This window comes from Oncorhynchus kisutch, unplaced genomic scaffold (genome assembly GCF_002021735.2).
Source record: "Oncorhynchus kisutch isolate 150728-3 unplaced genomic scaffold, Okis_V2 scaffold1183, whole genome shotgun sequence".
Lineage (NCBI taxonomy): Eukaryota > Metazoa > Chordata > Actinopteri > Salmoniformes > Salmonidae > Oncorhynchus > Oncorhynchus kisutch.
This window is the reverse complement of record NW_022263128.1, coordinates 1-12,776: the sequence shown is the minus strand read 5'-3', so window position 1 is coordinate 12,776 and position 12,776 is coordinate 1. Positions and strand designations below refer to the sequence as shown.

Here is a 12,776-nt window from a genome sequence, read left to right as displayed (position 1 = left end):
TTAGGTAAGGACCATTTTAAAACGTCATTTCTAAGTAACAACTTGGTAAACACAGGGCTGTAAAATAAAATGGATCCTATCTCGGTTGCTATGCCTGCAGGTAGTGTGATAGGTATAGGTATATATTTTTTTAGTTTCGTCTTTACCTTATGCACAAGAAATGTGTCCCAGTATGTTTTTATTATTACCGTAATCTAATACTACATGTAGTGCTCCGAGTGTGAGCCTACCTAGCTACGTCCCTCCCTGTGGTGGTGGCTGAGTTGGAACAGGGGATGTTTCCATCCTTTCACTCTGATCCATCTATAATTCAGCTGACCCGGCCGTATCGGTGTCTCTTTCCTTTCCTCTGTATAATTGGCGTATGATGCAGGGATGAAGAGGCTGATGGATGAAGAGGCTGATTAACGGGTGGGAGAAAGGGGGAGCGAGAGAAAGGAGCTATCACAACAGGTTGTTGTTGGTGGCAGAAAGAACAAGGGAACAACGAGGCAGAAGGAGTGGGTTAATAGCCAAGGTGACTTTCACTATTAAACGAAAATAAGCCTGTAACTGAATACGCTGATTAGTACCTAGCTAGCCGACTAACAACTAAATTGTTTTATTTCTTAACTTTCAACTAGTACTCTGGAGTGTAAAGAGAATAGTTTTTTCATGTATTTTTCCTAATTATTATTCCGTTTTTGTTTTGTGGAAATCGAAGCGGTTACTATGTCGGGGGCGAACAGTGATCAGTTACATAGGTCTACATTGTCTGTGTACGCGGTAAGTATATATTTTATGGTAGGCTAATACTATGGGGTTAGATTATTGAAATGTTGTAAATAGAGTATTGGCAGTCATCTACCCCCATCTTTCACACTCCAATAATACTCTAAATGTGGGTGTATTGGGGGGGAAATGTACAAAAACCTTTCAAAAAACATTTTACTGGGTGGTTCGAGCACTGAATTCTGATTGGCTGACAACCGTTGTATATCAGTCCATATACCAGGATATGACAACTTTTATTTCTACTGCTCTAATTACGTTGGTAACCAGTTTATAATAGCAGTAAGGCACCTCGGGGTTTGTGATACAGTGGGCTCCAAAATTACTGGTACCCCTGACTGGCAATGCAAAAACAATGCTTAAACAAATAGAAACAATATAATTATAGAGATAAACTCAAAATACCAACATGTGAGAAATACTGTACTTTATTAATGTTTCAATGGAACCAACCAAAATAATCTAGTGGTTAGAGCGTTGGACTAGTAACCGAAAGGTTGCAAGTTCGAATCCCCGAGCTGACAAGGTACAAATCTGTCATTCTGCCCCTGAACAGGCAGTTAACCCACTGTTCCTAGGCTGTCATTGAAAATAAGAATTTGTTCTTAACTGACTTGCCTGGTTAAATAAAGGTAAAAAATCTATGTCCTCCAAATCAAGGTTTCACAATTAATGGCACCCTTAAAGATTGTTGTAAGTAACATCAACCAAAATTAAACCACAAATTAAATTCCACCATGTTTTGGGGCTGTTTTAATTCCAGATGTCCAGTGTCACTGGTTCAGATTGATGGCATAATGAATTCTACCAAGTATCAGGCAATTTTGGCTGACAATCTGGTTGCCTCTGCCAGAAGGCTGGGACTTGGCCATAGATGGACTTTCCAACAAGACAATTACCTGAAACATTCCTCAAGATCCACACAGAAATGGTTCTGTGACAACGAAGTCAATGTTCTACCCATGGTCATCTCAGTCGCCGGACCTCAATCCAATCTAAACCCTGTGGGCTGAGTGGAAGAGGGCAGTTGATAAGGGCAAACCCAAGACTGTGAAGGATCTACACAGAGGAATGGTCCAAAATCCCTCCAAATGTGTTCCTGAACCTTGTCAAACATCACAGGAAAAGACTTCTCCTTGCCAGAGGTGGTTGCACTAAGTAGTAAATGAGGAGTGCCAATAATTATGAAACCTTGGTTTTGGTCAAATGTATTTTGTATTAAGTAATTGTTTGATTTTGGTGGGTTCCATTGAAACATTAATAAAGTACAGTATTTCTCACATGTTGGTATTTTGAGTTTATCCCTATAATTATATTGTTTCTATTTGTTTAAGCATTGTTTGTGCATTGCCAGTCAGGGGTACCAGTAATTTTGGAGCCCACTGTATATGGCCAATATACCACGGCTAAGGGCTGTATCCAGCCACTCCACATTGCGTCGAGCTAAGAACAGCCCTTAGCCGTGGTATATCGGCCATATACCACACTCCTTTGGGCCTTATTGATTAAATATACAACCACTTGTAAGCCTTACTAAACACAAGGCATAGCATTTAGTTTTGGCCAATATTCAATGTTTGTTTGTTCTGTGTTCTCTTCCATAGAACCTGATGGAACAGTTCAACCCAGGCCTACAGACGCTAGTTACATTAGGAAACAGCTATGTCAAGGCTTTCCAAGGTGTGTGTGTATATGAGCGAGTGTGTGTGAAAGTTAATACATAAGTATGCATTTGTGTCATTGTGTGTGGGGGTCATCCCTCTGACAAGTTCCCTAGACCTAGTTGGGCTAACATGATGTCAGCGTCCTTCCCCTGACTGATATAAACACTACAAGGCATCTATCACAGGTCAGATAGTTAGCAGGTAGATTTAACATGGTAAAGACAGGCGTTAGCAGGTAGTTGTAACATGGTAAAGACAGGCCTGTTTCCCATAGAGGTAGAAGATAGCAGGTCAGCTAGTTAGGTCAGCTAAACATGGTAAACAGATGCCTGTTGCCCATCGAGGTAGAAGTTAGCAGGTAGATGTAACATGGTAAACAGATGCCTGTTGCCCATCGAGGTAGAAGTTAGCAGGTAGATGTAACATGGTAAACAGATGCCTGTTGCCCATCGAGGTAGAAGTTAGCAGGTAGATGTAACATGGTAAACAGATGCCTGTTGCCCATCGAGGTAGAAGTTAGCAGGTAGATGTAACATGGTGAACAGATGCCTGTTGCCCATCGAGGTAGAAGTTAGCAGGTAGATGTAACATGGTAAACAGATGCCTGTTGCCCATCTAGGTAGAAGTTAGCAGGTAGATGTAACATGGTAAACAGATGCCTGTTGCCCATCGAGGTAGAAGTTAGCAGGTAGATGTAACATGGTAAACAGATGCCTGTTGCCCATCGAGGTAGAAGTTAGCAGGTAGATGTAACATGGTGAACAGATGCCTGTTGCCCATCGAGGTAGAAGTTAGCAGGTAGATGTAACATGGTAAACAGATGCTTGTTGCCCATCGAGGTAGAAGTTAGCAGGTAGATGTAACATGGTAAACAGATGCCTGTTGCCCATCTAGGTAGAAGTTAGCAGGTAGATGTAACATGGTAAACAGATGCCTGTTGCCCATCGAGGTAGAAGTTAGCAGGTAGATGTAACATGGTAAACAGATGCCTGTTGCCCATCGAGGTAGAAGTTAGCAGGTAGATGTAACATGGTAAACAGATGCCTGTTGCCCATCTAGGTAGAAGTTAGCAGGTAGATGTAACATGGTAAACAGATGCCTGTTGCCCATCGAGGTAGAAGTTAGCAGGTAGATGTAACATGGTAAACAGATGCCTGTTGCCCATCGAGGTAGAAGTTAGCAGGTAGATGTAACATGGTAAACAGATGCCTGTTGCCCATCGAGGTAGAAGTTAGCAGGTAGATGTAACATGGTAAACAGATGCCTGTTGCCCATCGAGGTAGAAGTTAGCAGGTAGATGTAACATGGTAAACAGATGCCTGTTGCCCATCGAGGTAGAAGTTAGCAGGTAGATGTAACATGGTAAACAGATGCCTGTTGCCCATCGAGGTAGAAGTTAGCAGGTAGATGTAACATGGTAAACAGATGCCTGTTGCCCATCGAGGTAGAAGTTAGCAGGTAGATGTAACATGGTAAACAGATGCCTGTTGCCCATCAAGGTAGAAGTTAGCAGGTAGATGTAACATGGTAAACAGATGCCTGTTGCCCATCTAGGTAGAAGTTAGCAGGTAGATGTAACATGGTAAACAGATGCCTGTTGCCCATCGAGGTAGAAGTTAGCAGGTAGATGTAACATGGTAAACAGATGCCTGTTGCCCATCTAGGTAGAAGTTAGCAGGTAGATGTAACATGGTAAACAGATGCCTGTTGCCCATCGAGGTAGAAGTTAGCAGGTAGTTGTAACGTGGTAAATAAAGGCCTGTTTCCCATAGAGGTAGAAAGAGGGCTCATCTTTGTATCTGTGCCATGATGGCTTCTGTGACTTTAAAATGGTGAAAACCTTCATTGGCAAAGTCCACGCTAAAACAGCTGCTATCCATCCAGAGCTCTCCTTCCACCTCTATGGATGTTACCTACCCACTGGGCTATTTATGGACCCAGTCTTACCTGTATCAGGTGTCAATCACCACAGGTGTTTTTACTTATTGGGTCAATTGTTTGGGACAGTTAAGATATGATTACAAGGTTTGGTTTGTGTCATTATTGGGCTTGTGAGTTAATAGCTATAATGCTAACAGGTTGTGTGTGTATGTGTGTGTGTATGTGTGTGTGTGTGTGCGTTGTGTTGCAGCCTTGGCTGTTACCAGTGAGGCCTACTTTAGTGCTGTAGCGAAGATGGGAGAACAGGCCCTTCACACACTCTCCTCTCGCTCACTTGGTAAGTGTGTGTGTATGTCTGTCTACTGTATTGTACCATAGAACCAGCTACAATGGGCCAAGCACAGACTGGGGCTATTTTAAAGGTATACTCAGCGATATGACCTAGATGCAGAAAGTCAATAGCATAGTGGGTCAATTTCTGCAACAACTAAGAACTTCTCCTCTGTTTGGTGCCCTGGCTACCACGCTGTGAACAGTGTGATGTTAACCTGTGCACATGCACAGATACTGTGTGTGACTGAGAGCAAAGTCTTGCATCTTGCTCATCTCAATATCAATAGTCTACCTTTAACTTCCTTCTTAGCGTCTTTGAGTAACTTTGAGGTTGTTGTGGCAGGCGGTGTGGATGACTGCCAATAAATAGCAATAAGAACAGAGTTTACTGAGAGGTAAGGATGGAATGATCATACACACAGACACACACACACACACACACACACACACACACACACACACACACACACACACACACACACACACACACACATATACACACACATATACACACACACACACACACATACACACAGACACACACACACACACACACACACACACACACACACACACACACACACACACACACACACACACACACACATATACACACACATATACACACACACACACACACATACACACAGACACACACACAGACACACACACACACACACACACACACACACACACACACACACACACACACACACACACACACACACACACACACACACACACACACACACACACACACACACACACACACACACACACACACACACAGTAGGCCAGTTGAGCTAATGAATTGAGTGCGGCTGAAAGACTGTCATCTATAATTCAAATCAGCTACCTGATCCTCTCTTCATGGTCACACTGGTGCGCTGACCTTCTCACTTGGCTGACCTGCTGTGGCTACACTGTCATGCTAGCCTAGCTCTGACGCACGGCCCCATTCGTTCCCCATGAGATGCGATTGTCAGTGCTAATAAGGCTAGGTTGCTAGCTCTGATGCACGGCCCCATTCATTCCCTATGAGATGCTATCGTCATTGCTAATTGGTGATACTAATGTGTGTATGTGTGATCCACAGGAGATGTCCTGGTACAGATATCTGAGACGCAGAGAAGACTCACAGCTGAGATGGAGGGAGTGGTCAGTATCTGTTTTATCTATGTCTATATGTTCCTGATCCTATTTAGTGTCTTTATACCACCTATTTATCTATGTTTATTTACAATATGTCCACCCCACTGCTTCCATCCACAGCATGTGTGTGGACACTGCCATAGAGTGTAACATTGTTTTTCTTCCCCACTCAGGGTGTAACGTTGTAATTCTTCCCCTTCAGATTCGATGGTTCCAGGTAGAAGTTTTACAGGCCATGGAGAAGAATGTCAAGTTGGATGAAGAGTACATTGACGTGAGTATCTGGCGTGTGTGTGTGTGTGTGTGTGTGTGTGTGTGTGTGTGTGTGTGTGTACTAACACATACTCCTGTATCTCTTCCACAGGGCAGTCGCAGGGTGTATGAGCTGGAGGTGAGGAACCAGGCAGAAGCTCTGGAGAGACAGTTGAGAAGAGGAGCCTTCAGAGACTCACTGGTACACACACACACACACACACATCATGTGGACACTCTTACGGACACTTGTGGCTGCTTCGCCTGATGTATTGTCCTATATTTGTATTTTGAATCCCAGCCCCCGCTCCCACAGGAGGTATGTTTGCCTTTTGGCAGGCCGTCATTGTAAATAAGAATTTGTTCTTAACTGACTTGCCTAGTTACATACATAAAATAATAAAGACCCTCCTTCTTACAGTTAAATCAGACACGGTCCAACACTACCACATTCCATACAGTAATGGTGTGTGTGTGTTCTCTAGGAGCACAGTGAGTACATGCAGTACCTGAGACAGAGTCAACATGACATTATGAAGGAGGAGGAGAGGAGGTCAGTCTTTACCGTTATTAATACATTACCAACACAATTACTATTAGAACCATTATTAATACATTACCAACACAATTACTATTAGAACCGTTATTAATACATTACCAACACAATTACTATTAGAACCGTTATTAATACATTACCAACACAATTACTATTAGAACCATTATTAATACATTACCAACACAATTACTATTAGAACCGTTATTAATACATTACCAACACAATTACTATTAGAACCATTATTAATACATTACCAACACAATTACTATTAGAACCGTTATTAATACATTACCAACACAATTACTATTAGAACCGTTATTAATACATTACCAACACAATTACTATTAGAACCGTTATTAATACATTACCAACACAATTACTATTAGAACCGTTATTAATACATTACCAACACAATTACTATTAGAACCATTATTAATACATTACCAACACAATTACCATTAGAACCATTATTAATACATTACCAACACAATTACTATTAGAACCGTTATTAATACATTACCAACACAATTACCATTAGAACCATTATTAATACATTACCAACACAATTACTATTAGAACCGTTATTAATACATTACCAACACAATTACTATTAGAACCATTATTAATACATTACCAACACAATTACTATTAGAACCGTTATTAATACATTACCAACACAATTACTATTAGAACCATTATTAATACATTACCAACACAATTACTATTAGAACCGTTATTAATACATTACCAACACAATTACTATTAGAACCGTTATTAATACATTACCAACACAATTACTATTAGAACCGTTATTAATACATTACCAACACAATTACTATTAGAACCGTTATTAATACATTACCAACACAATTACTATTAGAACCATTATTAATACATTACCAACACAATTACTATTAGAACCATTATTAATACATTACCAACACAATTACTATTAGAACCGTTATTAATACATTACCAACACAATTACTATTAGAACCGTTATTAATACATTACCAACACAATTACCATTAGAACCATTATTAATACATTACCAACACAATTACCATTAGAACCGTTATTAATACATTACCAACACAATTACTATTAGAACCATTATTAATACATTACCAACACAATTACCATTAGAACCATTATTAATACATTACCAACACAATTACTATTAGAACCATTATTAATACATTACCAACACAATTACTATTAGAACCGTTATTAATACATTACCAACACAATCACTATTTGAACCGTTATTAATACATTACCAACACAATTACTATTAGAACCATTATTATGATAATGACTTTGATGACGGTTGTTATTTGTAGGTATCGCTTCCTGGCAGAGAAACACTGCGGACTGACACAGTCACTGCTCTTCCTCATCAACAAGGTACACACACACACACACACACACACACACAGACATGTTTATGTCACAAACGGGGACGTCAGAAACCTTTACAAACACACACACACAGGTTCTGAAATGTCCCCATCTCTCCCCCAGACAGGGGCTTCCCTACAGCAGAAGGCTGATGGATGGAAGGAGAAAGTGAACGAGACACGAGGCTCCAGACCCCGTAGCCCCACCCACCCTGACCAGGAGGAACAGGTTAGAGACCCCGTAGCCCCACCCACCCTGACCAGGAGGAACAGGTTAGAGACCCCGTAGCCCCACCCACCCTGACCAGGAGGAACAGGTTAGAGACCCCGTAGCCCCACCCACCCTGACCAGGAGGAACAGGTTAGAGATCCCGTAGCCCCACCCACCCTGACCAGGAGGAACAAGCTAGAGACAAGTATTCCACCCAACCAATCAACCTTCCCCTGTCTACCTCTCTCCTCAGCTGTGTGGCTCAGTGAGCTCTCTGCTGCAGACAGTAGATGAGGACAGAGACATGTCTTGGGCCAGGAGAGAACAACAGGCCCTGGGGAGAGTGCCCTCTAGAGGTGTGATGACTACACGGCACCCCCAAAGAACAGGGTTATATTTAGTCAATCAGCTACACTACTCACGTGTGTTATTGTATTCATTTAGTGCATAGCAGGGAAATATTTTGGTTGATACCGTGGGGATTCTTCATTGGATAAACTTTTCTCCATCTGTCTCTCTTCTCCTTCTCCATCCATCACCCTCTCTACCCCAGCCCCGTCCCCCCTCCACAGCCGATCCCGCTCCTCCTCAGTGGGTGAGTCTCTGGGTCTGGGTGGGGGTAGGACCATGAGAGCCCTGGTGTCCCACCCACCCTCCTCCAACCCCAAACTCCTACCCTTCACCCGGGGAGAGATGGTCACCGTGTTGGTCCAGGAACCGAGGAATGGGTGGCTGTATGGGAGAACGGATAGCAGCCTACGGTAGGTGATAGTGGATAGCAGCCTACGGTAGGGGTCAGTAGATAGCAGACTATTATAGGGGTCAGTAGAGAGCAGACTATTATAGGGGTCAGTAGATAACAGACTATGGTAGGGGATAGTAGCCTATGGTAGGGGATAGTGGATAGCAGCCTATGGTAGGGGATAGTAGATAGCAGCCTATGGTAGGGGATAGTGGATAGCAGCCTACGGTAGGTGATAGTGGATAGCAGACGATGGTAGGTGATAGTAGACTATGGTAGGGGATAGTAGATAACAGACTATTATAGGGGTCAGTAGAGAGCAGACTATGATAGGGGTCAGTAGAGAGCAGACTATTATAGGGGTCAGTAGATAACAGACTATGGTAGGGGATAGTGGATAGCAGCCTATGGTAGGGGATAGTAGATAGCAGCCTATGGTAGGGGATAGTGGATAGCAGCCTATGGTAGGGGATAGTGGATAGCAGCCTTGGTAGGGGATAGTGGATAGCAGCCTATGGTAGGGGATAGTGGATAGCAGCCTATGGTAGGGGATAGTGGATAGCAGCCTACGGTAGGGGATAGTGGATAGCAGCCTACGGTAGGGGATAGTGGATAGCAGCCTACGGTAGGGGATAGTGGATTTTAATTTTAATTTATTTGTAATTTTACCTTTATTTAACCAGGCAAGTCAGTTAATAACACATTCTTATTTTCAATGACGGCCTAGGAACAGTGGGTTAACTGCCTGTTCAGGGGCAGAACGACAGATTTGTACCTTGTCAACTCGGGGTTTGAACTTGCAACCTTCCGGTTACTAGTACAACGCTCTAACCACTAGGCTACCCTGCCGATAGCAGACTATGGTAGGGGATAGTGGATAGCAGACTATGGTAGGGGTCAGTAGATAGCAGACTATTATAGGGGTCAGTAGATAAGACTATGATAGGGGTCAGTAGATAGCAGACTATGGTAGGGGTCAGTAGATAGCAGACTATGATAGGGGTCAGTAGATAACAGACTATGGTAGGTAGGGGTCAGTAGAGAGCAGACTATGATAGGGGTCAGTGGAGAACAGACATTGATAGGGGTCAGTTACTCTCTACAGTAGATAACAGACATTGATAGGGGTCAGTTACTCTCTACAGTAGATAACAGACTATGATAGGGGTCAGTGGTTAACAGCCTATGATAGGGGTCAGTGGTTAACAGACAATGATAGGGGTCAGTTACTCTCTACAATAGACAACAGACTATGATAGGGGTCAGTTACTCTCTACAGTAGATAACAGACTATGATAGGGGTCAGTGGATAACAGCATATGGTAGGGGTCAGTGGTTAACAGACAATGATAGGGGTCAGTGGTTAACAGACAATGATAGGGGTCAGTTACTCTCTACAGTAGATAACAGACTACGGTAGGGGATAGCGGACTACGGTAGGGGGTAGTGGATACCGGACTATGATAGGGGTCAGTAGATAACAGACTATGATAGGGGTCTATAGATTACAGACTATGATAGAGGTCAGTAGATAACAGACTATGATAGGGGTCAGTAGATAACAGACTATGATAGGGGTCAGTAGATAACAGACTATGATAGGGGTCAGTAGATAACAGACTATGGTAGGGGGCAGTAGAGAGCAGACTATTATAGGGGTCAGTAGATAACAGACTATGATAGGGGTCAGTAGATAAGACTATGGTAGGGGTCAGTAGAGAGCAGACTATTATAGGGGTCAGTAGATAACAGACTATGGTAGGGGGCAGTAGAGAGCAGACTATGATAGGGGTCAGTAGAGAACAGACATTGATAGGGGTCAGTTACTCTCTTCAATAGATAACATACTATGATAGGGGTCAGTTACTCTCTTCAATAGATAACATACTATGATAGGGGTCAGTTACTCTCTTCATTAGATAACATACTATGATAGGGGTCAGTTACTCTCTTCAATAGATAACATACTATGATAGGGGTCAGTGGATAACAGCAAGGACCATTATGATTCATTCCTTTGTTTGTCTGTTTGTTTGTTCCTTTATCCATCCATCATTCATTCATTCCTATGTGGCTGGCTGGCTGACTGGCTGGCTGGCTGACTGGCTGGCTGGCTGGCTGGCTGACATGGCTGGGAAAACAGTGGACTTTATCTAGGAACTTGTCTGTTCCAGTATTTAGGCCATTGTTGTGTTTGCTAATATTCCTCTGGTCTCTGTTGTTCCAACAGCCAGGGCTGGTTCCCAGCAGCTTATGTTTCTTCTATTGAGGAGTTCTCTAACCTCTTGGGTTCCAGGTATGTCAATCAATCAATCAATCAATCAATCAATCAATCAATCAATCAATATGATCATATCTGACATTTGACCCTCCAGTGGCACTTCCTTGAGGAGCCACAGCATGAACAACCTGTTGGATCCCTCTGACACCTCCATGGGCCAATCAGAAAAGGCCTACGGTGATGTGGCGCCCCCTACCACACCCACTCGCAGGGCCTCCGTCGACTTCCGACCAATCTCTCCCCTCCCTGAGAGGAGGGCGGAGCCAGAGAATGTGACGAGAACAAATAGCCTGAAAGGCTACAACGAGCTCCCGCCCCCTCCTCCTCCGCCCCCCGCCACCCCCTCACCCAACAACAATGCTCCGGAGGGGGTCAGCTGACTTTCGACCAATCCAGCCTACTTTCCCGGAGAGGACAGCAGAATCATTGTCACCCCTTGGAGCTTCTGGAGAAAACCTACTCTTTCCCAGGTAGGTGTGTGTGTCAGTGTGTGTGTGTGTGTGTGTGTGTGCCTGCTGTGATGTTTGTCATTAGTGTTGAGTGCTAGTTCTTTACATGTCACCTGATCTGTTGCAGGGGAACCAACCCCTTTGCGACAGTGAAGCTTAAACCAACAACCACCAATGACAGATCAGCACCCAGGACCCACTGACCAATCAGCACAGAGATGTCGACGTCAAGAAAAGCTGACGTCCTTGAGTTTGGCATTGAGTCTATTTTTAGAGAAATGATGTAGATCATCTAATCGTGTAAAAATATATATTTATTTGTACTATTATGCGATTTAAGAATAGCACTTTGTCACATTGTTTGTGTGTTTCGATAGATTTTCCAATGGTTTACTAATGGTTCGATCTAGGATGCTTTTATTGGGAAATAGATTTATCGAAATGAATCGTCTCATTTGTGCATCCCTTGTTCTACAGTATATTAGTGTCCAGTCTAGTTTATATTAAATCATGAAATAATAACAAATAAAATAGTCATTTTACTCAAGGTGTTTTATTTCTTAGTATTTCTTATCTTGAATCATTTCTCTCTCTTCACCACTCTACCTCTTTATTTTACATCTCATCACCCGACGAGAGAGGAAGGAGGAATGAGGGAGGGAGGAAAGGAAGGAGGGTACAAGTATGTGTGAGGTGGAAAAATAAAGAATGAGAGACACAGTTGTTTTGTTTCAGTCCCCAAAAAATGGCACTCTATTAAAGATAGCACCCTATTCTTTTGGCACCCTTTGGAAGTAGTGCACTATAAAGGGATTAGGGTGCCATTTGGGTAAGGTGACATAGGGTCCATAGACGGCTAGAGAGGGAAGGGACGGTGTCTGGTACATTATATCTACAGGAAAGGTTTTCTTTTAAAAGGAGACAGTCATGAGGTTTTCAAAACAAAACAGGACATATATACAGGATGTTGGTGTGGTAGAAAAACATACAAACAAATACAGTAGTGCTTGTTGGGGAGTCACCCTCTCTACCTCCCCCTGGTGGACGTCTCTGGTACTGTTTCTGGCCTGTATGGTGAGTAGGG

At 42.9% G+C, this 12,776-nt stretch overlaps 1 protein-coding gene across 1 annotated transcript; it reads left to right on the top strand.

Annotated features, from left to right (window-relative positions):
- Positions 1–193: 193 nt before the first annotated feature.
- Positions 194–12,239, top strand: LOC116365181 (brain-specific angiogenesis inhibitor 1-associated protein 2-like protein 2). The gene is made up of 15 exons (XM_031817889.1): positions 194–517; positions 704–765; positions 2,376–2,451; positions 4,567–4,653; positions 5,746–5,807; positions 6,004–6,075; positions 6,166–6,255; positions 6,539–6,606; positions 7,953–8,016; positions 8,134–8,238; positions 8,474–8,576; positions 8,774–8,981; positions 11,193–11,258; positions 11,338–11,713; positions 11,820–12,239. Exons 2-14 carry the CDS (start codon positions 712–714, stop codon positions 11,621–11,623), a joined length of 1,341 nt encoding a protein of 446 aa, XP_031673749.1. The 5' UTR covers positions 194–517; positions 704–711; the 3' UTR covers positions 11,624–11,713; positions 11,820–12,239.
- The last annotated feature ends 537 nt before the right edge of the window (positions 12,240–12,776 follow it).